The following is a 25,891-nucleotide window of genomic DNA, read 5'->3' as shown; positions in this document are numbered from 1 at the left end:
TGCCTAGCTAAACCCCCTTTGCAGAGCAGGATTTCGATTCCGTGTGCTTCTATAAAGATAACTTTGCAATACATATATTACATATTACACTAATATATACCATTATATGGTGCAATATTGCAACACGTAAAATACCTAAAGCATATTTATGAGCCTATGAAAACATGCCTGCATAAATATTTATATGTTTTGTACCAATAACTCGAATATGGGAGCCATATGTGGCATTGACACACGCATAAAACGCTGTTTTTACGTTTGTTTGTGATCCGCACTCAACGCCTTCCACACTCAACGCGGACAGCGCGAAGGCGCCGCGCACGCGCGCGGGGCTCGTGGGCGCGCTCAGCCGGGCACGCGCAGCGACGCTGGCCCCGCCCCCACCCGCCCCGCCCCCACCCCGCGGGCGGGGCCTGCCCCGATAAACACGGCCACGTGCGGGGGGGCGGGGCCTGCCCGCGCTTCCGGCAACACGCGCCCGCCGCCGCCGCATAAATAGCGCGGAGCGCGCCCGCAGCTACTGCACCGCTCCAGCCGCCGCTCCGGGTTCTGCCCTGCTCCGCCCCGGTCTGCCCCGCACTGCTCCGGGTACTGCCCTGCTTGTCCCGCACCGGGATCTGCCCAGGTCTGCCACGCACCGCTCCAGTCGCCGCCGCCGCTCCCAGTCCCGGTGTTGATCCCGCTCTGTGCCGTCGCCATGCCGTTCCTGGGGCAGGACTGGCGCTCCCCCGGGCAGAGCTGGGTGAAGACGGCCGATGGCTGGACGCGCTTCCTGGACGAGAAGAGCGGCGGCTTCGTGGGCGACATCAGCAGGTAGCGGCGGCGGCGCGGTCCGGCCCCGCTGCCGGGCGGTGCCGCCAGGGGGCGCGGTGCCGGGGGAGGGGGCTGCGAGGGCCGGACGGGGCGCCTCGGCCCGGGCCGGCTCAGGGGCCGCCCCGGTGTCGGCGGAGCGGAGTCGTTGTCTGAGTGACCCCGGCCCTGCCGGCTGAAGGGCTCGGCGGCCCCTCCGAGCCTATAGGAAGCTCCGAACGGGGGTCACTCGGGGGTCCCTATGTCCCTATGGAGGCTGTTCCTCCCCAGGCGGCCGGGTCGTCATTATGGCTGCGGAGTGTGGCGAAAAATCGAGGAGAAGATGAAACATTGACCTGCCCCGCGGCCAAAGGGCTGTGCCCCCGGGAAGCATGGTCGGGCGTCTCCTCTGGGCCCTGGGGGTGGCTGCCCACCCTCCCCCTCCTCCCAAAACAGCCTTGCTTGGGGCTTCCCGGACTCGGAAGGATGATGTGTCTGAAGCCATAAATCCTCCCCAGGCCATGAGTAATGTACCTTACGTGCTGCTTGACTAATCTGGCTGCAAAACATCAACAATCCCCCAAGATGGTGCGGGCAGGAAGCTTTGCAGTGCGTGGGTGTCGTGGGCTCCGGCAAGATCGCTCCTGTCAAAAGCAAACTTTTCTCACAGAGCTCCATCTTGTCCTCAGCTGTGTGCTGCCAGGGTTGGGGTTGTTGCCACCTTCTTACTGCTAGGGAAGGCCCAGGAGTGCCCATGACAAAGGGACTTGGAGTAAGAAGGGATTTGCTGTGAGCCTTTCCTGAGATGTTATCGTGCAAGGAGGCTCATGTAGCAGGTATCTCCTGCTCTCTTTCATGTCAGCTGTAAGTAAAAATCAAGTTTAGGTTTGTAATTTGTAAATAGGTAGAAAAATGTCTGGCTGATGGTAGTGTGCTGCAAATACTGAGTTTAGCATGGGTTTATACATCCCTTTTCCCATTTAAAAGCAAGGAGTTGACTTATTGACCCCGGGCTGAGGTCCTTGCAGTGCCAGGTCAAGGTGCCCAACTGCTCAACCTGTCAAGATGCCCCGGGGAATTGTGTGGAAACCTGGCAGTACATAAGCAGGGTAATAATCTGCCTCCCATGCTGGAGTTCGTCCACTGCTGCTGTTATGGTGGTTTCAGATTACAGAGCCATTCAGTAGGAAGTCAACAGGCAAGCGTGTGCTGTTGACATGTTAGATTTAAAGCAGATCCATCTTGGGCTCAGATTCTGCCACTGCATGGAGTGTGTTAACCTGACCCCCTATTGATTTTGTGCAACCATGATAAAACACGAGCTTGGATGTTCCAAAACAGCTTCTTCCTTGCTGCCATATTCTGTGCTCAGGTTTTGGTCCCCGCAGCAGGAAGCAGCATGGATGGGGGTACATGAGCAGCTGAGCTGTTCTGCTCTCAGGTTTAGGTGGTTCTGAGCAAGCTGCAGCTGGCACAAGTGTCTGGTTCCCCAAATTGTTGTTACTGTGAATATTGTTCACCTTCAATGCTGTTGCTCTTCCCCTTCTGCAGTGCTGTGGTGGAGCCCATGGCAGTGGTGCCTTCTCCACAGCTTGGATGCCCTGCAGAGTAGGAAGGGAGAGCTGAGGGTCAGGGTGTTCTGAGAGAGGTTTCTTCTACCTCTGGGCCACGTGCAGGTGCCAAACCAGAACATCCATCTGGATCATGCTACAGGGGATCTGGGTCCCTTCTGGGGCTGAAACTCTGACTTGGTCGCTTGACTTCTGCATATACTGGTGGTGTGATCATGTGGACAACCAGTGAACAGGGGAAACAAGAAGTCTTGTCCCACAGGTTTCATTCCGTTGCGGGAGACTGTGCTGAATAGCTGCCAGAGGTGTGTTTGGTATGGTGCTTGTGTTTGGGTTTTGTTCGAGACTAGCAGTGTAAACACATGGCCTGTATAGGAAGCTTCCTGGCTGTGTAAGGGTCCTTGTGGCTGTCTTGGAGGAAGCTTGCCTGGGGCTGTAAGCAGCAGCAGTGTGTTTTGGCACCTGTCAGAGCTCCAGGGCTGTCTGACCCAGAGTGGCTGAGAGGTGCAGTGAGGTGCCTGGGACCCTTCTTCAAGTGTAGGCCTGCAGACAGCCATGCTTCATCCCTTGTGAACTGCTAGAGCAGTGGGGATGGCTGTTTTGTTATCTTGGATGCATGGCCTGTCCTCTCTTTGGCACCTGCGAGGCACCCTGCAGCTCTGGGCAGCAGGCTGTGTGCTGGGCCTCTGCTGAGAGCCCCTGGTGGTGCTGCCCTCCCCTGTCACCCCCAAGGATCTCTGCAGCAGTTCTGTGGCTGACCAGGGGCTTCTTAGTTTCAAGTTTTGGCTCTGACCTGCTGATTTGCAGGTCTGCAGTACGTGGGGATGTTGATGCACAGCCTCTTTATAGCTAGCCTTTCATTGCCCTTGAAGGAAATAAGGGGTTATAGCTCCCTTCACTAATAATACAGTTACAGCAGAGCTCCAGCAGAAGCAGGCAATGGGCAGTCTTGGACAAGAGATCTAGCTGTGAACTTGTGTAGTCACTACTATGCGGGGTCTGGAAAACCATCAGATAAGTCTGAACCTCAGCTAAGCTTTTCCTGTAAGCTTGAAATAGTATTTTGTGGGAACTCTTTTGTTAATAGTTTGAGAACATATATATATGTCTTCAGGGATGTCTAAATATGTCCTTCTGTAGCAGTCTGACTGGCTCAGAGCAATCTGCTACCTACACTAGGGGGATATGGTGTTACTTAAGGATAGAAATAGGTTAAACAGTGGAAAAGAACATTGCTCAGCAGTGTCCCAGCATGAACTGTGTACTCTGTTACCTGCTCCTGTCATGGGTATCTTGGCTAGCCCAGAATTGAGGCATCAGAGGTTCCTTTAAAAATACCAATACTGGATGCTAAAACTATGTGCAGTCTACTTCTCAGAGGCAGCCTACAAGAAGGCAGCTTTGAAGGCCACAATAAAAACCTATCTGTTTTTTCTCCTTGCAGGAAACATAGTGTTCAACAGAATGCAGAAATAAACAGAATCCTTGCTTTGTGTCATTCACAGCTTTTGTAAAAAAGATGATCACAACAAAGAGAATCTCTTCAACAGCATAAACTATGATGTTGCTGCCAAGAAGAGAAAAAAAGATCTGCTGAATAACAAAGCCAAGACTCAATGTAAGACATCTTTTTGGACTCCTTTTTAAACAAAAGTTGCTGCAGAAGAATGGAAAATGCTTCATATCTATGTTTTTTGCACAGTGCATGAAGAGCCTTCTAGAGTCTTGAAGGGCTTTGCGCCCATGTTTGACCTAAGGAGAGAACTTGGATATGGTTTAACGTGAAGATTTATGCCCCTGTTAGTAATCCCTGTTCTGAGGAGTTGTGCTTGTTGTGTTCAGATTTTTGTCATTTGTTTGTCAGGAGGGTAATTTTTTCCTATGGTACATTCAAATGAACCAGTTCCAGTATTTTCCCCCTGTAGACTTCCTTGTGCACAACAGACTAAATTTATTCTTCCTTCCATATGCATGTTGAGCACTAATCTACATTACTGGAGGCTACAAGCCTGAATGTAAGCTTTGATCCTATCTCTGTGTGCAGAGTGCATGAAAAATGGAATAAGATTTCAGCTCACTCAAAACAATAGAAGGCTTGAAATCTCTCTGTGTGCACAGCGAGCAGCCGGGGTCTCAGATGGGGCCCTGGGGGAGGACCCGGGGGAGCCTGCAGGGACAACACGGCCTGTGTTGGGCTGACTGCAAGATAGGTACTGGAGTTACATGTGAAGGCTACAAATGTAAACATACCCAGAGGAAATGAGTTACAATTCCCACACTGCTATTAACTCATTGTGCATCCCCCAGGATTTTGGAAACTGATGCCAGAAGTTGGCCCCTCAGTGTATTCAGTTCTCAGAACAAACAAATGTTACCATGACAGTTTTTGGCTGGATTCTGCTGTGACCTACCATTGAAAAGGGCTTGCTGCAGGGTCAGCGTGCCTGTAACTGAGACTGAGTCTGTCCTTGGACTTACAGTACCAGGCAAGAGTACATTCCATAGCTTCAGTTGATTAATTTACAGGTTGCTTTAGGAGTTCAATATTTTCTTTATGGGAAGGAGTCCAGCAGGGTGGGGAGGAGAATTTTTTTATACTAGCAGTTAAATTGCCAGTGTGTGGTGGAAGTAGGGTCAAAAGCCCATGTGAAAATGAAGTAGGCGAAGGACTGAGCAGCATAACTGCTTATAGTACAGGCTCTTCTGCAAGCAGAGTTAGCAGTGTGTCCTGGGTATTGGGAAGTTATTTTGGGGAGTGGATGGGACAACTCCCATTCTGAGGGAAGGGAGGGGCAATTAGAAATAGGAAAATTTTGGTCCCACATAGTTTTTTCTTTTTTAGCAAGTTAGCTGCAAGCATAAGCATGCTCCTCTGAGCCTGATGTCACTGCTAAAAGCTCTCTCTTACATGCCTGGTGTCTCATGACATTTTTGCTCTACTTCAAATTTGACATACAATCCCAAGCCTGTAACCAAGGTAATAAATAGTTAATAAAATCAATAACAACAAAACCTGGCTGTCAGCCACACTTACTGTCTGGGACCAAAGAGGAGGTGCTATGGTATATCTGTGGCTGGCAGATTAAACATTTACAGTCTTGAGCTGTGTCAATGAAACAGAAGCCTTTTCTGAGGCTTAGGGCTACAGTCTCAAATGAAGCTGTATAGAAATAAAGCAGCTCAGCAAGTTGCTAGATTTGCTTTCAAGTGTTGTGGTGTAAACAAAATAACTTAATTTATAGTAAAAGACAGTGAATGTTATGAGCAGAACAGAGATACAGCTCTCTGAGGTGGAAGATTAACTGAGTGAAATGTCTTTGTCCAAACAGATTTCCACCAGGAGAAGTGGATCTATGTTCATAAGGGAAGCACAAAAGAGGTGAGTGCCTCTACAGGTTCTTTATTCTCTTTTACTGCTGATTTTTACAAGCAGTGGAGGATCCTGTGCTGATATAAATCAGCAGAAGCTCTTAAGAGATAAGTGGAAGATCTGGCTTGTGGCTGGAATTTCAGTAATGATTTTAAGCCCCTATCAGGGAGCCAGGGCTTGATGTACAAGGCTTTGTACATGTGTTTAAAATATGACTTGTTTGCTTCCCTCATTTAAAAAAACCCAGCCATTTGCAGGCCAAGCCATAATACTGTTCTTGGCTTTCACCCAGTACAGTCCTAACATGGAAAATCATTGGAATTTATCACAAGGGCTCGCTTGCACTCATGGAGAGAAGTGGCTGTAAGAGACTGCTCTGAACTCACACTGTATATTGAACCCCAGGAATGTGTGGCCCATTCTCACACATAAATTCATGGTTCATGACCAGAGCATGGGTCTCTCTTGGGAAACTACCATAATCTACATTGGGCTGTGCCCACTTTTGATGTCAGTAATAAGTGCAGCTCAGCAGGAGCCAAGCCTGCCTCCTCTGGCTGTGAGCTGCTCCCATGGTTTGTACCCATCAGCTTGCTAAATTGAGTTGCTCTGGGTCAGGTCTACCTGGTGCTGTCTGGACTCAAGTTTGCCAAAACGTGACCCAGAGTGTTTTTTCTTCTCAGCGCCATGGTTACTGCACCCTGGGAGAAGCCTTCAACCGCCTTGACTTCTCCAGTGCTATCCTGGATTCCAGGCGATTCAACTACGTCGTCAGGGTGAGTCAAAGTCCAAGGTTTATTTTGATGTGATGGTGGTGGAGGCTCTGAACTGAGCACCAGTTGGATAATGGGAAGCACTGGCAAAGAAGAGATGCCTGAGCGTGCAAGGGTGTGTTAGACTTTTCTGCATGAAGTAATTTGTGGAAGTTTTCTGTGTGGATAGATGCCCAAATCTTGTCTTTAGTTTATTAAAATGGAAAGAGATGAAAGTAGTGGTAATGTGGAAGATGAGCTGTCCTTAGCTTAGAATTTCTACTACTTTTCAATTGTGTCATTCACTTTTGAAACCCAGAAAGCTTGGCTTCTAATTCCTGAGTTTTCAGTTCAGCTTCTGAAAAAGAGCATGGGCTGTCTGCAGATGCCACAGGGCACTGGAGACCTCTTTGCTGTAGAAGCTCCAGTCCGAGGTCTGTGGAGCTTTGTCTCCATTGATGTGATTCAGAAGAGCTGAGCATTTTGGGAATGAGGGGATGGGCTGAACCTCTTGGTGGCACTGATCTTCTCTGTTAAGGATCACAGTTGTTCTTAATCCTTTGTGACTCGCAGTGGTTTCAGTGGGTGAAACATTTCTTTAGTCCTGACAACATTAGTTAATAAAGGAGTCATCAGCTTCAAGTTTCCCATGCTCTGGCTTTGCATAATAGGTCACGGCTTGGCATGGCCAAGGGGGTGGTAGTGGTTGGGGGACCTACTGTCCTGAGAGCTGTGGATACTTGTACGTTTATCTGCATGTGATCTGCAAATTGATCTTGAATTTCAGAATGCTTAGCAAGATTTGGAATTCATTAAGGTTTAAAAAAAGTTATTAACTTGAGGCTGTTTATGACCAGCTCCTTTTCATGCCTTGTGAGCAGCTGATCACTGGTGAGGCAACAGCTGTTCAGGTGTTGGGTTCTGGAGCAAGCAGCAGTGGTATTGCTTTCCCTTTGAGTCAAGTGTCATGAAAAGTGTCTAAGGAAGAAATTATCTGAGCAGGCTCACCTTGATTTGTTCACCTAGGTTGTCTAGCTGAAGAGTCACCTGTGGAAACTTCTGTCACCCTGGGAAGGGTACAGGCATTGGGGGTGATGACCCACTGGCTGTATAGAAAGGGCAATCACTTGGTTGTCCCATAACAGGAGTGGTGGCAGGGAGTGGGGACTCTGCGGAGGCAAAGCAGAATCCAAGTCATGTAAATTCAGGCTGTCCTAGCTCTGCTGATCTTGGACAACTTGTTTTCCTGCCTGTTCAGAAGTGATCACCAGGGCTGAGGTAGTCGGTGTTTCCTGATATTGGAGAGATATATATACACACACAGCCGTGTCATCTTCAGGGGGATTACTGGAGAAGGAACAGTTCATGCCAAGGCCATAACCCTTTAGTCAAATATAAAGAAGGAATGTAAAATAAAACTTGTTTAGTGCTGCACATATCCCTTTGGCAGACTTTCTTATGACAGTGAAGAACTCCAAAGACCTCTGCTAAGCACGGCCTGAGGCCGTGCTGTGCCATGTGATGGGCTTCTGCTGCTTGACCCAATGTGATAGATGTCTCATATGGGAGTGCAAAGGTGAAGCAGAAGTCCCACTAAATTTTTGAAAGAGCAAATTTAAATTTCAGTTAAGTCAGTTGGGTCTGGTGGGGGAGCTCAAGCTGACCTTCTCTCTTTTACTCATGAGGATTTCATACACAGCACATTTGGGATGCTTTTATCAAAAACAACAGTTTTGAAAGCTGTGGAAGCTGGCATGTGTCTTTGTTTCTACAAATTACCTCTTTTCTGAGCTTTTAAGAGTAGCTTTCCCCCAACAGTTTTACAGATATAGTGCTACTAAGAAGTATGAAGGTTTCTAATTGAGGTTGACTTGTGGTTTGGCAGGCTAAAGAAGATATTAAACCTGGTACTATGGATCAAACTGTAAAATTGACTTCTTAAAATGAAAGGCTTGTATCAGCCAAGTCTCTAGAGGATAGTAGCTCATAAAATGCCTTATATGCCAGATTTACTCATGAAAAGCTCTGCCTAGATGTGGATCATGTTTGTGGTCCTTTGCAAGTCGCAGGCCTTCTAAATCACATGGATGGGCTGTCTGTCACATGGAAAATGCCTTGAATATTGGCAGGCAAAACATTTTTCCCTTCCTTCCCTCTCCTTGTTCTCTCTAGTTCCACTCCTTGCTCAGGGTACCTGATCCTAATGTCATGCTACTTAATTCATCAAGCAAATGCTTTTCAAGGAGGGGAGTTTGGAATTGGAGGCTGGGTAAGAATATGACAATGTCTGTAGGGGAAGAAAGGAGAGAAACAGCTGCAGGCTTGAGATTCTGCTGGCTACACCCAAGCTCGCCCTATAGAGACATAAGCTGCATCACTTGCTGGTAGCAAAATGGGCTCTCAGGCTTAATGTGAACTTACCTTTCTGAATTTCTCCAAACTTAAGTGAACAGTCTTTAAGTGTCTTCAGTGCCTGCTTTCTTGTCACTGAAGATTCTGCTCTAGATACAAACTAACCCCAAACTAACTTCTTGGGGTTTCTAATGGTGCCCAGATGAAATGGGCACCTCCATCACGTGGGGTGGAGGTATGAGCTGCAAGAAGCTTGGCAGGTATTCTTCGTGGGCAAATACCATCAGCTGGAGCCAGTAAGTCCATGTAAGTGAAGCAGAAGAAATTGTCTTCTAACATCAGTCTTATCTTAATGGTCTGCTGGTACAGCTCTGGAAGTGCCAAGTTATAGGTATTGGTGTCGTGACTTGGTCCTTGCTGATCCTTCAAATTAGTGCATCTGCTTACATGTTACAGAATAGTCAGTGTTCCCTTTTTAGGCCTAATAAAGAAGTGTGTGATTGACCCAGAGGTCCAAACTGTTATTGGTCTGAAGCAGCCCTGGTTTCTCTGGTCTTAGAGATTTAATGAAAAGACTGGAAGCATTCTGTAGGCATAATTAATGGGAGCAGAGACAAAGGTGCCTGCAGCCCAGAAGTTGGTTTTCCTTCAGGAACACTGTGTTCAAATGACAGGTTTTGCAGCCTGCTTCTTCAGAAAGGGATTTCTCACATGATGGTTGTGTAGTCTCAAGGGAAGGTGCTATTTCTGGTCATAAAAGCCTAGGTCATGTTAAGCAGCCTGGGCACAGCTCTTGTAAAATAACATGATCTAGGTTGTGTGCAGCCTTCTAAAGTAGTCTCTTAAATTTGCGTCTTAAGTTTTAATAGAGGCTAGCTCTGGGAGTCCTGGATTTATGCTGCCTGAAAGAATATCAGCTGGATGCTGTCTCATGGAGATCTGTCAGCACCTGCGCTGTAAATCATTATAACTCGCCTTGCCCTGACTCCACCTGTCAGCTGACAGCCAATGTGACATTTCAGCCACCAAAAGTGAAGGGCTGTGAGAGCAAGGTGGGGCTAGAGGAGGAAATTTTCATTTTTCATTTTTTCTAAGCAGTCCAGATGTGAGGAGTCATATCCCCAACCATCAGGAACTTATGGATCCCCACAAGCAGTCCAGCTTTCATATAGCTGGCTTGAGATATTCAGAGGGGAATTTACACTTCAGTAGTTTGAGACTTGTGATTTTAATCACTACAGAGCCTTTCCCTTTTTAAGTCAGGGTTGTACTCTCCTGCTCAACACAGCAGGATTTTTTGGCTCTTTGTACTGTAAACCCCAGCAGTGGTTATTTGGGGTGTGGATTGCGTGCACACTCCTGGGTTGAACCAAGGCTGTGGCCAAAGTGCCATCTGGCTGTAGCAGGTCTAAGCAATACTGCACACAGTAGTCATGGGTGCACAGCAGTGTTTTCATGGCCCTGAAACAGGGGCCCTAGTTCCCTGCCACATGGCACTGTTCTGTTTGCTTTTTTTATCTTGTGCTTATGGCAGGAGAAGGATCTGCTCTGCTGCTGAAGCTGAGAGACTTTGTTGTGCTGCTGCTCCAGATGGATGGCTGGTGGGTTTGAGCAGGAGCCCCGCTGCACTCAGGGGAAGTGAGCAGGTTACTGCAGTGCTGGGTAGGCCCTGGGATGGCCTACTGCATCTCTTGCCTTTTCTCTATAGTTCTGGCAAACCTCTAAGAGCAAATAAAATGGGGGAGGACTTTTTTAGTGAAGCTACCAGGTCAGCTTTCTCAAATTCTGAGGAGCTAGAAGAGTGAATTTGGATCTAATGTCCTGTTTTCCAGAGGTGTTGCAGACTTCCCAGCTCCAGTTAAAACTGGCTGGAATGCAATTACTTAGTGTATTTGAAAAGAAGACCTTTTAAAATTGCTCTTAACCTTTCCCTGTGCACTCTCTCCTACCATCTGTCCCTCTCAGTTGAGCGTGGGTTGGACTTAATGCAGCCACATCATAACACAGGCTTGCAGCTCTCTTGTCTTTTTAACCTACTCAGCATTAATCTGAATTCATCTGTCTCCTTTAGTCTGTATTATGCAAGTGGCAATGTTAATTTTATTTTTTTTATACTGCTGTAGACCCCAATTTGGCAATCCATTAACTGAGATCATACCTGGGGCCTGTGCCAACACTAAAAGACCCCCAATGCACTGGAGCATGTGGGGCACAGATGAACTGTACTGCTTACCTGGATTTTGTGTATTATATGAGCACAGAAGAATAAAATATCTTTTGATTTGGAGGACTAGCTAGTTGCTTCAGTCAGTGGTCCCTGGGGAGTAGAGTAGCCCTAGAAGTATTCACAACATAGTTTTCATATGGAATTTCATCCTGTGTTTATTGCTGTAGGAGAAGGGAGGTGACACATGATCTGAGCTGGTTCACTGAACATAAATTGAACCTTGGTAAACACAGACAGGGCAAATTTGAATCTGTTCCTTTGACTAAATTAATTTTGTACTAATTTAGTGTTCTTCAAGGAACTGAGATTTTTATCCTCATTGTTCTAAAAGAACGGCCCTGGTGTCCTACTCCTCTGATATTAGATTACATGATGCTTATCGCTGCATGCATTTTGGTGTTTTTAGTAAGGGGCACAATATTGCTAACACCCAGCCTGGAGGAATCTGTCTCTGTGCCAGCTGCAGAACAGTGCAATCTGGAGACAGCAGTTGTTTGTGCACAGACAAGCTGATCTGGGTGCATGTGTGGCCAGTGTACAGATGGAGTCTGGTAAATTGATCACTATAATCAAAGGTCTGAAGGCTAAACAGTTTAGGGTAACAGAGTATTACAGACTACTGTGGGACATTGGTTGGGGTTTTTTCCTATTTATTTGTCCAGTATTCCAAAAAATAAAGACTTTTTATAAGCTTTTCAAACATCTTGCAAGCTGCCTTGTATTATTATTGTTGTCTCGTTTAGCTGATATAGCCAGAAAATCCACTGATGCTTGTGCACCAAATATTACCCAACTCCTGCATCTCCTGTTTCCTCCAAACGAGCCAAGAAAACAAGCAGCCTGCCCTTGACAGGAGTTAGGCAGGTCTTTTTTCATCTTAGGGTTTGGTTTGTGGTTTTTTTTTTTGGTCATGTGAGGTGCAAGATATTAATAGAATGTAAACTCAAAGCCATCTGATGGTGGTGTGGGCCTGGATATTAAACAGAAGAAGAGATTGGTCACTGAGGCGACTTCACTGCTCCTAAGTGGCAGTCACATGCCAGTGCCCCAGATGAGCAGAGCAGGCTCCAGTAATACCTCTCCCTCAGCTCCTGCTTCATGGCAAGCTGCCGGTGACTTTTTGGATGCATTCCTGTCATTCTTATAGCAGGGCAAACAGTTCAGCTCATGACTTATCAAGTCTAGTCAAAAGCCATCTTAGTTACTTGACACAAGTAGTTGCACCTTCTCTGGACTCTCTGTGGGGCCAGCAATGGGATACTGGAGCTGCAGATGATAAAGGATTAATAAGCTGGTCATGTGGCAATGTGTTGATTGATTTGTAGCATAAAAGGTTTTTCCTTTCCTTTCTAAATTAAAACAGAAGTCTATGTACGTCCAAAACAAATGGACTGACACGTGGGCAGTCTGTGCATTTATATAATGTTGGGGGAAGGGAGAAAGGCTTGTAAGATCACAGGCCACATGTTCTGCAGAGCATGTTCCATAGGAAATTTCCCCAGCTGTTCTTGTGGCACAGAAATAGGGGAAAGCAAGCATCCTTCCCTGTGGGAAATGCTTCCGTTAACAACTGCAGCCCAAATTCACTGCTCAGCTTGCTCAAGGGTCAGGAGGTCAATGATGGGAAGTAAATTCTAAGTGAAAGTAAAAGATTTTCTTTAGGGGAGGTTAACAAGTAAACAGGACAGACAGGGAAGGGTGGCCTGTTGTAGTTGTTAGAGCTAGACAGGGAAGGAGACTTTGGGAGGGGAGGGGCTTGTTGTGGGGAGGATTTTTGTTCTTCCTACAGTATTTAACCTTTCTGTCGTGGCAACAGCGTTCTGACAAAGCCCAGGCAACCCAGGATTTGACGTAAATTGTGGAGTCTGATTCTCATTAATGGTCTGTCAATAATATCCCCATGCACACAGGCATTTGCTCGTGCTCCCTTATGACACTGCTTGTTTGTGGCCCGGTGCGGGATGGTGACGCTGGCCGATGGCTGCTCCCTTGGTGTGAATAGCAGTGGTCAGTCCAAGCACCACTGTGGTTTCTCTGCATCTCTGAACCATGAAATCAAGTTCCCTCTCCCCCCACAGTGAAGATAATTAAAATGCCTTTTTTCCCCCACCTCTTTTGATGTGAGTTTAATTATTTGGCCTCTGCTCTCCTTCCCTTTTGTGTTACTTTGCTCTGTTTTTCCGTCTCCTTTTAATTTTCAAGCAGCAAACAAGTCTCTGGACTGTTTTGCTGTGTCATGTGACTAGGAGTCAAGATTAGAAAGGTATCTCTGTGCTCGAAGGCTTGCAACTTCTATTTTTATCCACAGCTGTTGGAGCTGATAGCAAAGTCTCAGCTGACGTCACTGAGTGGCATTGCCCAGAAAAACTACATGAACATTTTGGAAAAAGTGGTTCAGAAAGGTAAGAAATGGAAATGGTGAGGGGGAGTCTGATTTAATCTGATGTACTTTGGTGAACCACATCCTTAACAATAGTCAGGTAATGCAAAATGGGTGAAGAGGGGCTCCACTGTTTATTTCTGTAGTGCAGTTCTGCTTTCTTTTCCCTCAATGAAAGACTTGGTAGGAGGGGAAGGAATGTCTGTAGTCTGGTAGGTATCTGAGAGGTGACTCCTCCTTTCCCAGCTTTGCTCACTACCACCCCTTCTGCATCCTACTGAGTCCTATTTCTGACTGCAAAAGATCTGGCTGCTCATGCCCTTGGCCAGGCGTATCTGCAGTCCCTGCTGCCGCCTTGCTGGCATTGTGCTGTGCCTACTGCTCCTACTGCTCTGGAGGGGTGTCTTCACCTGTTCAGGGGAATGAATTGTGGTTGAGATGTGGCACTTCCCTCCTGGATGTTTAAGTGCCCCTGAAGCCTGGGCATTGACAGCAGCCTGTTATTATACATGATGAGAAATGTGCATTAACTGGGGTAGATGGGGAAGAGGTGCACATAGATAACTTCTTGCATAGTATCAAAGGGGAAAACTGGCTGGTTGCCAGTGGCTGGAAATGGGAAGTGCAGCAGATCTCATCTGCTTATCCTGGGAGGCTCTCTTTCCATCTGCTGTCTAACCTGCTGTGACTGGCTAACATTTAAGTGCTTTCCTCTAAGAAGAAAAGCACAGGCTGGCTCTCTTGGCCTGTGAAATTACAGCAAATAATTTGCCTGAGAAACATGCAGATTCAGGGAAGGATTTTGACAATTCCCATTTTTAACCTTTCCTGTTCTTCCAAAGTCCTTGAAGATCAGCAGAACATCAGGCTAATAAGGGAATTGCTGCAGACCCTCTACACATCCCTCTGCACGTTAGTTCAACGGGTCGGCAAGTCTGTCCTGGTCGGAAACATCAACATGTGGGTGCACAGGATGGAGAGCATTCTTCACTGGCAGCAGCAACTGAACAACATTCAGATCACCAGGGTAAGCACAAATCCTGAAAGCTAAAAATACTGTCTCCATCAAGAAACCTTTTTTTTGTCAACGGCTCTCATTTGGATGACTGCTTCCCACTCTACTCCCAGTGCAAGCACAGGCTTGGAAGAGCCTGGAGTTGCCAAAATAACTGGATGCTTTCCTAGCATTACTTGAGTCCCTTAATTCAAACTCAATGTACATAACCCAGGATCATGCTTGAGGTTAATGGTCACAGACTGTGGCTTGACTCCATAATGGCTGTGAAGTGTTATGTGAACAGAGCTGGACAAAAAACCATCTCCCCCTCTTCAGTCCTCAGAGGCCAGGCCTCAGTGTGAAAAGTCAACTCAGGCTTTCTCAAATTGAGCAATTGCCTTCAAAACTTGTTTATCAGACAGCTGAGGTTTTTAGATTTGTTTAATCTATAAATTAAATGCAAGTTTTCAAATAGCTGCATAACTTCGTGCTTCCTGGCTGAAAATACCAATGTCTGGAGTTACCTGTTCCAGCTGGATGAGTCCTGCTTTTACAACATCTGTTTTTTTCAACAGCATCTGTGGGGATGGGAAGGATGTTTTAGATGATAAATTTCTAGACTGGCTTTACATGGGAATCAAATCTGAACTTGTTCCATTTCACACAACCACAGTAGGTTTGATGTTGGACTAGACCTCTGGAGGTCATCTGGTCAAACCCCCTCTGCTCAAGCAGGAATACAAACAATAAGTTGCCCAGGGCTATATATACATTTTTTTTTCCTCCTCAAATGGATACCTATTCCACTGAAATGCTAAAGCTTTCCCCCCCATGCTGACATGTATTGGTGTTCTCCTTGTAATCTTGAAGAACTCTGCCTATTCAGACAAAAGTGCATCACAATATTGCTTGTGAAAGGAACTGTCTTTCATACATACTTGTGTAGGTTTGCAGACACTTTTTTAAAGTAAAAAAGTACATGTAGAGCATCCAAAAAAAATTTCATACCGCTGAAGAGAACTTTAGTTCAAGCTGGAACAAAACCAAATGAATTCAGAGAAAGGAAGAAGCCCAGCTCTGTGCAGCCAGTTACTTATGGTGCAGTGAACTTGTGGTGTTTCTAAAGGGGGGAATGTCTTGCAACACCCAGGACCTAAATCATAAAAAAAAAACCCCAGAAAACCTAAAACCAACTTTGAAAAATGTTGTATGTTCTATAGCTGCGTCAAAAAAAAGACAAACTTCTGCCCAGAAAATGACAGCTTACTGATCTGTTCTGGTCTAATCTGTGTTCTTTCTGCAAAAAAAAAAGGAATGCTTGAAAAGTTCTGGAAAAGAGTACTGAGGGAAAAGTAGTAGCAGATAAGCTTTTGGCCTGATCCAGAAAACCTGTAAGGATTTGCTTGAGTCATACAAGTTGGGGTTTTTTTCAGAAAAAAATATACAAGTGTGAGCTTTGGTTATGATTTTTTTTTTTTACCCAAGAGTCTCAGAGCTTTCTCTTGCCTGTTGTGCCCTAGCAAAGCTTGTATGTAGACATAGTTCAGAGAAATCCAAAATACAGCCTGGCAAGGAGGAGCAGTGGGACACGATCTAGGGGTCCAGTGCATTTGTCCTCCCCCAAAAAATGCACCAAGCTGTCATGAAAGGAATGTCCCCCAGACACTGTAGAGACAGTTGACTCCTCCTGGAGTGATTGTGTCAGGTCTGCCTGGCAGGTGGTGCTGCAGAAATGAATGTTTTAGTTGAGAAGCTCAGGTCCTTGCAGGTACCGGGCAGTGTCACTGCTCTGGGCAGGCCGGCACTGAGGGAAGGCTGGAGCTGCTGCTGTGCAGACATACTTACTGTTCCTTGGAGTTTCCCAGGCCGTGGGATGGCTGGGGATGGGACCACATGATTAAAAGCAGCCTCCTGCAGTGTTTCCCTGCTGCTGGTGGGCTGCTTGTTTGAAACAGTTAATAGCTCTGCCAAAGATGAGGCGGGTGCTGTGACTCTGCAACTTAAAATAGCAGCATCTCTGTGCAGGGTAAAGGATGAACTTGGCACATCTGTCTAACATTGTTTCTTTTTGGAGCCTAATCCTAGAAGCTGCTGTTTGCCTTAATAAGGCTGGGGCTGGTTTTGAAGCTGCAGCTGGTGCCCAGGTTGTGGTCCTTGCTGATGCCTTGCTCCTGTGTATAGCTTGGATTTCCCCTCAGTGCAGGACATGCAGATCTCGTGTGGTCAATTTGGAGCTGTACCCCAGGTGGACTGGCAAAATAATCCTGGACCCTGTGGAGGCTAAGCAGAGGTGGGTGGGGGTGCCTTTTGTCTCTTTAGGCTAGGATCTGCTTTTGTATGGACAGCCTGGAAAACCAGGCCTAAACAGCTTGGAAAACCAGGGCTGCAGCCTGTGGGAAAGGGGCAGGTCCTTCAAGTGTTCCCAGAGGAAAAGCTAGCCCTGCCAGCAGTGACCTGGGAACCCATGCTGTGAGTACTCACCAGCCACTGCTGTGGTTCCAGCAAGATCCTGTGGAAAAAAACCCCATGTCAGAAGAGCATGGGATTCCCAGCAGAGTGTGTAACCAGAGCTGCACTTGAGAAGTAATGCCCATCTGCCAGGTGGTGGAGAGACCTGGATGGACAATAGCTGATACCACAATACAGCCAATGTCCTGCTGTAGTGAAAGCTGATGGTGATACTTCAGGGAGCAGAGTCTCACAAGTATGGATGTAGGGTGGACAAAAAGGAGAGAAGGAGGCTTGGACTGCAGCTCTCCTAATTGTTGTACTACAGATACATGTCCTCTTCCTTGAGGTTATCTCAAACAGTTATGGGGCAGAAGGTCCAATATTTCCATGTAAAATGTCTCCTTTATTTAGAAGAGGGAACTGCTGCTTTGTTCTCTGTGTGAAGAAGTTTTAAAAAAGCAGTAGCTATGCTGCAAGCTAGGATTTCTTAGGTTTCCAGCTTCCTGGGAGCTCAGTTCTGTTTGTCTCTTCCAGCCTGCCTTTAAAGGAACCACTCTCACCGACCTGCCATTGTGTTTACAACTGAACATCATGCAGCGACTGAGCGATGGGAGGGACCTGGTTAGCCTGGGTCAGGTGGCTCCTGACCTCCAAGTGCTCAGTGAAGACAGGCTGCTGTGGAAGAAACTGTGCCAGTACCACTTCACAGACAGACAGGTATGAGGAGAGGTGCAAACTGCCATCAGTTTTGGTGCACCCCCTCCCCAAAAAGTGTGTCTGCCCTGCATGTTCTCTTACTTGGCTGTCTCTTGGATATGAGGACATTGCAGCAAGCTGATAATATAAGCTGGCATGGAAAAGGCTGTGAAGATGATTTATATAGAGGGTTTTACATGCCACAGCAATGATTCCTGAAATAGGAGCTTGAGGAATTAATCATACACTGAATTTCAATCCTAATCCAGGTGGGAACAACTGCATGACTTGCAGTTGCTCCTTGCCCCACGTGTGCAGGGAAAACGTGCAGGCAAGCTCCAGCAAACACCCTGATGTCCCAGGGACTGACACCCTTGCAGAGTATCTTGGTGGATGTGGTCCATGAGCTGTACTCCCTTGCCCTTTAGAGCAAGAAATCCCCTCTGAGCTGTTCTGTGAGTGATAGGATGATATGTGGAAAACAGCCCTGCTGCTGCCCACTTTGTACCTGTGTAAACATCTCTGGCAGGCTGGGAATTATTTGGGATCATCTAAACTTAAAAACAAACAAACAAAAATCATTCTGTTTATGGGTGAATGTCTGGGGTGTTTATACTAGACCTCTGTACTTCAGGAACCATGTGCCAGATTTCTCTGCTGACCTGGCTTTATTTACTCACTCTGAATCTGACTTTGGAAGTCACTCTGGAGGAGTTATTTCTTTTATTAAGTAAATTCAAATCCAGTCTCTGCAACTAACGAGCCCTAAAAGAGAAATGGGCATTTCCCAAGCTAATATGATAAATCACTGTCTCTTAGACAAAAATACCTCAACTTTTACAGCTGTTAAATGCAACTGTTTGCTGTGCTGCCTGCCAGAAACAGTGGTCAAAGTAGTATGATATAGCTCCCAGGGTTTCAGCCTTCCTACAGTGAAGTTGATGAAGGTGGAACAGACTGAGTGAGGCTGTTCCCATCAGGAAAATGCTTAGAGCTTTTTCAGCTCTAAGTAGAAAGTAAGAACTTCTTAGCTCAAAAAAGCTGAGAAGTCTTCAAAGTAAGAGCTTTCTCAGTGTTGCAAGGGAACTGTTATGGCACTGGCAAGGTTGACATGCGAGGGAGAGGACGTCATGAGCTGAACAGAACAAATCAGCTTTTTGACCTGCTATAATTGGGTGCATCTTTTCTTTAAGATTCGCAAACGTCTGATCTTATCTGACAAAGGACAGCTGGATTGGAAAAAGATGTACTTCAAGCTCATAAGGTGTTACCCACGGAAGGAGCAGTATGGTGACACCCTGCAACTGTGCAGGCACTGCCACATCCTTTCCTGGAAGGTATGTGGTGCTGGTGGGACAGACTTGATTGGGGCAGGAGCCATGGGGCATCCAGTGCTTCCTCCGATTGCAGCTGGCTTAGGGTGTTGCAGTTCATTTGCCTGCATAGCCTAGTGAATTCCTACATCTTAATTCTCCCTTTCTTCTCTGTGCTTCAGAGATCCCAGCTTTATCTTGAACATGAGTAGTGTCCATTGGGGCCAGAGGGTTGGAAAATGGGCATGTTTTAGGGCTGCCTGCAAGAAATCATTTTAGCACTACCAGCAGCTTCCTCTACCCATTATATGCAAGTGGAGGTCTTGGCAACAGGACTAGCTGGAATGAAAGCTGATGGCTGCAAAACAGCTCAGGACAAAAATCTGCTGATCACTGTGGTGATATGCAAGGCATGTCTCTGGAGTTAAACTCCAGTAGCTGATGATAGGCTTGTAGCCTCTCTTCCCTCAGAAGAGGGGAACAGAATTAATTGAATCCTTGCTGTTTCTTTTTTCGATGATTTGCCCCATAGATATTAATTCCAGTTCTGAGCTGTCTCTTATTCTGGGCTCTGCTCTACCTATTTGCACATGGGATGTCTGGCAGAGGGGCAGTGCTAAGTTGGCTGATGCTTTGGCAGCCTTTCTGCAGCCTCTCTAAATAGAATTGTTTTCTCCTTTCCCAGGGTACTGATCACCCCTGCACAGCCAACAACCCAGAGACTTGCTCCACCTCTCTTTCACCACAAGAGTTTATCAACTTGTTCAGGTTCTGAACTTGGGTCAGCGCAGCTTATGCAATTCCTGCAGGACACTGTCACAGAGCTTGGACACTCCATTTGTAAATAGTGTAAATATTCGTGTTAGCTTGAAGCTCCTGAGTCAAGGAACAAGAGGATCTCAGAGAAGAAAGGTGAAGTTGCTCACTGACCAGCAGCACTTAAGGAATACAGACTTCCATAGGAATGGTGTATAAATACAGCATGTTGTACAGACTCCCTTTTTTATCATCAGAGTACAAGATACAGGGCAAAAAGACCTTCATTTCTTGTTTTTAAAAGTTAAAAATGAATTTGCCCCGCATCAATTTGAGAACTCTTTTGGTTTGTTTCTAATAGTGAGAAAGCAATATGAGGCTAGGACTGTTGAACTGTTCCTCCATCTGGTTTTATTTAGCATACATATTTATAAGTATGACATTTTAGAAATATTTATGAAAAATATCCCTGTGACAAGTTTAATAATACTTCTGTGTTTTTAAAAGGACACATTCTGAAATACTTAGGATAGAAATCTAGCCTACTTGCGAGACAGAATCGCAACATACCACTTTCTACCTCCAATAGATTGAGTACCTTTCAAACAAAAATCCAGTGTACAATGTGAACTTTTGTATTTTGTACAATGATTTAAAGGGAAATGTTTGTGATAGTAAGCATCTTTTCTTGTATTAATGCTTACCTCTTTACATTAGTTTTCTTGCTCTACTCAGTGCTTGAATGCCTAATAATAGGCACCATACGAATACCTAAGAATTTACTCCATCCTCTTTTAATTTGTTGGTTTTATGAATGACCTTGCAAATGTGAAAAGAGAAGACAAAAGGATGAGCATTATCTATAAGGGAGGAAGTTCTATGATAGGGAAACAAGGACTGGATTTAATCTCACAAGGTAAATTCTTATCTGCTTCATTAGGTTAATTGCACTAGTTGAAATCCTAAATGAGGTTAGAATCTGTTTTTTCAAGCCTGTGTTTTCCAACATATACACTGCTCTGTAGTCCCACTGCTGTCAAGTGAATTCAGTCATCCTGGAGCTGGTAAAATATAGGGGGAACTGGGCCACTGAATCTCATTAAATGATGCGGTTTTATTCACTGGAAGACTGGCAGCAAATGTTTTGTTTCAGAGCCTTGGAGCTTAGGGAGTGATTAGTACTTAGCAGTCAGGGCTTGGGTAAGCAAGGGATTTCCAACATACTGATATCTTTGGCTCTTTCTCCATGCCAGGGGTAAAGACCCAAGGACCCTAGTCCCTTCTGCTTCCAGTGCTGAGTTGCTTTATGGGATCTTCGGACCCTAACCCAGAGCTAAATTTTCAGTCCTAAAGAATAAGTGACCATTTCACCATGGCTGTGATCTGGTTCACTTTCTCCTCTGTTGCACGCAATGCTTCACTTTTCTCTACAGTGGAGCTTGAAGAATCCAGCTCATACATAGCTGTCTGAAAACCTGCAGTGGAAGGTTTTTGCTGTTTGTTAGTAGATTTCCTGTATAGCACTTTCTCTGTGTATGATGTAAGCAGGATACCTCGTAAGGGTAAATATTTAGTGGGTTGTGTGTGACTATGTACAAAAATTTTGAGGAAAAGGAGTACTCAGGACAATTCAGGAAGAACTACTTGAGTTAATTATTGTTAAATATGCTGTTCCTTTTTTTACATTTTTATAACTGACTTTGAACACTTTTCTGCAGTTGTTTGTATTTTAAAATGACAGTATTTGCATTTTTGCAAACTAAATCACTTTGCATATTCTTGGAAGAGATGTGAAAAGGGAAGAAAGCTGCCTCTAGATGGAGCAGTGGGAAGAGGGGAAGAAAATGTGGAAAATGCTGTCAAGAACTGCCCTTCTCCAGCCACCTAACAGCAAATCCCGAGTTTTTGCTCTTCCAGAGAGTTCTGTGAGCCTGCACCACACTTACCCATGGCCCAGAGCTTGTCACTCTCCAGAGATGAGGGGAAAACACATGCAGGATAACAAGCTTTATCTTGGTGTTGATGCCCCAGTTACCAGTTTGACTGCTGGTGGAAAGCATAAGCCTCCTGATCATACCCATGTCAACTGAAAGTGATTTAAAAACTGCTACCTTGGAAAAACACACTTGTGCTTGTGTGGGGGATGTTTGTGAGTAAAGGAGGCCAGTTTCTGTTTTCCTTCCTGCGTTGATGGCAGCGGGTAGACAAGGCTGAAATCTGGCTTCATGAGTGAGGACATAAAGGAGTGAAACTTGCAAGTGAAGTGAGTGAAGCATTGCCACTGAATTTGGAGAGTCCTGTAGCTCCTTTTTCCACTAGTGAGAAGACCTGTTCCTTTGGCATCTTTTGTTTCCAGCTCTGACTTGGGGTTGGTTTGGTTTGTAGTTTTGCCTCTGCCACCCATGGTGAGCCAGCCTGTTGTGATGGGGAGGCAACAGTATTTTGGTATGAAATGCTGCAGCATTCTGCCTACTCTGCATCTGTGCTTAGCACTTACCCTCTGTGAGATTGTGACACTGAGTGAATTTTAAGCTCAGATTTGAATCTGGCCTACTGCATTCCTGGCATAAGATGGAAATTCTCAACGCTGAGCTGTGATTTGGGGAGTCTTGGCTCCAGCCATTGCCTCTATCAACCCTTCACTGGCCTCCTCTACCCAGAGACTGTGGGTCATACTGACAACAGATTGAATGTGCAACTGAGGCTCCTATTTATAAAACTTCAATTACTGTGTATTTTATTTCTTAGCACTGTAAGGGTGAAAGTGCTGAAGATGATTTGTTATACATAGACACTTGTCTGTTGCTTGTGTGAGGTCTTGGGATATTGCTGTCAGTGTCCAAACTAGCAGCAAACCAAGCAACTGCTGAACAGAACAAAACAGACTAAAAAAGAAACAGAATAAGCCTTACTCAGTTACTGCCTCAGTCATTACCCTCCTGCTGCAGCAATTGTCAAAGATGGCCTTGGTCTCTTTGGGGACCCATTGTTTCTTGAGTGGCTGGTACAGGGAGATGTTGCAGTGAATTCAATACTCTTGGTTTGTATTTAAAACAAAATGCTGTTGCATTCAAATACCTCACTCATTTACAAACAAAGCAATCAGTATTTTAGCAGTGCACAGGCTTCTGTTTGGCTGAGGGTGGCAGAGTAACAAAACTGACAGTGATATCAGGGCCTTCCAGGCAGGATAGTTTAAGGCTGCTCTCAGGCAAAAGGACTTCTTTATTTTAAGACAATTGTGGCAAAGCTGTTGTGAAGAGAAAAACAGACTTTTGCTTGTGTTTTGGAAGTGGAATGTTCTTTTCAAATGACATTTCACTTTCCAGTTAGTTGATGCATTTCCATTAGATGTGCATCAGTTCTTATACTAGGAAAGGAGAGTTTTTCTTCTCTTTGGGGTTTTACCTTGCCAACATATCCAGGGAAATCTCATTGTCTTTAGAGGATGTACTAACTAGTGCAACAGCATAGAACATGGTGCTGTGAAGAGGAAAAATAGATCCATGCAAGGGAGGAGGCTTAGGAAGGGAGAGGTCCTGGAGATCTCTGTTTCAGCTTTTCTAGAAGAGGCCAGTTTTTGATGTGGTGGCCATTTCAAGAGGCACGATTTCAGCTGTACATACCTTAAGCCATTTATGCTAACTATGGTATGCTGAAGTTTGATCATAAAGCATGTGTACCTCCTCCTACGTTTTTTGGGTTTCCTTTTTTTTAACTGTGGGAGTTGCTAGATCCTTAATTATGTAAAGTGATTAGGAAAATGTGTAATGCTCTGAAGACATTGCTTTGTATGTAAACATTTAATTGCACCCTGACACTTTCTGTATATGGGAATATATTTTATATTGTTTTTCTTTGCCCTAAGTTTTAAACTGTTTGTATTCCCATTTCTGTTTGACTTCAATTACTTTTGGGAAGCTGTCACCTTATAGAACATACACAGGTACTAAACCAGCTTTTCTTGCCCAGAAAATTCCTTGGCCCTTAGTTGCTAGAATTTCATTTAGAGCCAGGAACATTTCAAATCATATTGTGTAGCAAACAAATCAGATGTGCTTTTCACACTGATCTCCTGCTTGGTACAGCAAAGCAGCCTTGTCCTCTGTGGTTGTCCCTACAAACGTGTTGCACATCTTCCCTGTAGATCAGCACCTTGCCAAAAAGACATAGCTTTAAATTGAAATGCCCCTCTTTGTAGCTGGCCTGTTTGCACAAGCACAGGCACTGTGGAGCTGATGGCTGATCAGCCTGCTATAGACTCACTCCCTCCTTCAAGGGTTGGGACTCTGGTGTTCTGCTTGTGCTGCTTTCTCAGCTCTTTGCTTGTAGTGATGCTGGTTCCAGGCTCTGAAGCGGTGGTCAGCCATTCCCCACAGCTGTCAGTCTGTGGCTGCTGGGCTCTGAGTCTTTACCAGCACCTGCTTTCTATCCAGTGTCTTCCTCCAATGATTTTGTTTGTAGCAAATCAGCTTTGCAGGATCTGGCCCTAGGAGAACAAATCCATCTTGTCCTTGACCATGCAGTCTCAAGTATACAGATACTCTTGACACCAGAGAAATTCCCTCTCTCTTGACCAAGTGTTGCTGCTTCTCCTCCTGGGAGGGCAACTGAGGGTGGAATTTGCCTTTCTTTAGCCATCTTATGCTGCACAGAATGCTAACATGTCAGCTACCAAGAGAACATTTTAATTTGAAATAGAAAATATGCTCATCTTTAGGAACTAATCTACAGTAATTATAAACACTTATATATGGAAGAGAGTGTGTGTTCTGTTTTATTTTTCCTTGAAATTTTAACTAGAGATGATATGAAGTGAAAGGCATCCCTTATATAAGACTTCTGTTTAATATTATTGTGTGGTTAAAATCCTTCCATTATACATTTGCACACTTTTTTCCTCTTTCCTTGCATGTTCAACTGATTTTTATAGCTGTTCTGTGCAGACAGTATTTTTGTAAAACATTTTTGACACTGAATTGCAATAAATGTTCAAACAATGTGAACCACAGAGTTGGCTGTCTCATTGCTTCCAAGGTGGTGACCTTATGAGCCTTGAGCTCCTGATGACTGTAAGCAAAGACTGTTCTGCAGGAACATCCAGAACTTGGCTCATTGTCACAGTAGAACATCCAGATAGAGTTATTGCTTCATCATATCTCAAAGGGAAATGAGCCCTGGCTTCCAAGAGAACCTGTGCTCACAGGGAGCATTGTGCTCACGAATCTGTACTTGCCCACAGCACAGGAATGATTGCTGCCCCAAAAAAAGATTACCAGTGCTCATATTGATCTGAGACCTTCAGCTCCAACTTCTGGCTTATAAAATACTGGGGTTTTTTTCTAGTCATATTGCCTGAGTGATTATTTTTTAATCTTTTTTTGGGGGTGGGGAATGATTGGATCTTGTTAGTGTCAGAACTGCAAACAGTCTGACCCAGGCTCTTGCTCAGAGGGACTATGAGTAGAAGCCCACTGAAGTGACTCCTAATAAATTGGGGGAAAGCAGTTGAGAAGGCAAATAAACCATGCCTCTGGCTGGAACAGAAGTTATGATAAAACAGGATTACTTGTCTCATGAAAGCTATGCCAGCTATGGAACTAAGCACAAAATGCAGATGTTTTGTTTTCAGTCTCATTTGCACTGTCATATAAGGTATGTTTGAGAGGTTTCCTAAGTCTCTGTAGTTATGCTGTGGCTCGGATCTGCCGTTAGAGGGTTGCACCCCCCAGACACAAGTCCCTGGAAACACAGTATGGGACAAGATCACAAAGCCTTTAAACGAGAGAAAGATGTTGTTAAGACATACTTCTTATTCAAAAATGTTTTTTAATAGCAAGCTCTACTTATTTTAATAGACTAAATGTGCAAAGACTAAATCCTTTAAGGGGAATACTGGACCTTTTTAGGAGTATGTTGGGCCCCATTTTCGTGTTATTGCTGCTACCACCTCCACCCTTTTAAGCGCAGTCAGGGATAGAGGGAGAGGCATCCTGAAACATGGATGAGGGTCTGCCTTGATCAATGGTAACAAGTCACCCTGTGCACTTCCTTGGAGTGCCTTCACTGTCTGTCTTAGAGCCTAATAAAAGAAGTACACTTTGGCCAAAGAACATTCTGAAAACCTCTTACACAATGAATATTAAAATTGTGACTCTGCTTTGCCTCACCTTTCCCTAACTCTCATTTCTGCTTCTCTGCTTTGCAGGGGTGAACCCCAGTGAGCCATATAGGGGA

At 45.3% G+C, this 25,891-nt stretch overlaps 2 protein-coding genes across 2 annotated transcripts in view; one reads left to right on the top strand and one right to left on the bottom strand.

Annotated features, from left to right (window-relative positions):
* The first annotated feature begins 464 nt into the window (after window positions 1-464).
* FBXO32 (F-box protein 32) lies at window positions 465-24,660 on the top strand. Its single transcript, XM_059866393.1, has 9 exons — window positions 465-813; window positions 3,866-3,978; window positions 5,690-5,739; window positions 6,414-6,506; window positions 13,370-13,463; window positions 14,284-14,468; window positions 17,424-17,606; window positions 18,779-18,922; window positions 19,584-24,660. The coding sequence occupies exons 1-9, from the start codon at window positions 698-700 to the stop codon at window positions 19,671-19,673; spliced, it is 1,068 nt and encodes a 355-aa protein (XP_059722376.1). The 5' UTR covers window positions 465-697; the 3' UTR covers window positions 19,674-24,660.
* Window positions 14,872-25,891, bottom strand: part of NTAQ1 (N-terminal glutamine amidase 1) — a 35,219-nt gene continuing 24,199 nt past the window's right edge. Inside the window, exon 6 of the mRNA XM_059866420.1 lies at window positions 14,872-15,016. Coding sequence (XP_059722403.1) covers window positions 14,892-15,016 — 125 coding nt within the window. The 3' untranslated portion in view covers window positions 14,872-14,891. The remainder of the gene's footprint in view (window positions 15,017-25,891) is intronic.

This window comes from Haemorhous mexicanus, chromosome 1 (assembly GCF_027477595.1).
Source record: "Haemorhous mexicanus isolate bHaeMex1 chromosome 1, bHaeMex1.pri, whole genome shotgun sequence".
In the NCBI taxonomy this organism is placed as follows: domain Eukaryota; kingdom Metazoa; phylum Chordata; class Aves; order Passeriformes; family Fringillidae; genus Haemorhous; species Haemorhous mexicanus.
Note: the sequence above shows the minus strand (reverse complement) of the source record. Positions and strands in the feature narration are given on the sequence as shown.

Excerpts from the sequence above, each read along its gene's own strand:
- FBXO32 (XM_059866393.1), top strand. The coding sequence starts at position 698 with ATGCCGTTCCTGGGGCAGGACTGGCGCTCCCCCGGGCAGAGCTGGGTG. Across the intron at positions 6,507-13,369 it reads GATTCAACTACGTCGTCAGG|CTGTTGGAGCTGATAGCAAA; the intron begins GTGAGTCAAAGT and ends TTTTATCCACAG. Across the intron at positions 13,464-14,283 it reads GGAAAAAGTGGTTCAGAAAG|TCCTTGAAGATCAGCAGAAC; the intron begins GTAAGAAATGGA and ends GTTCTTCCAAAG.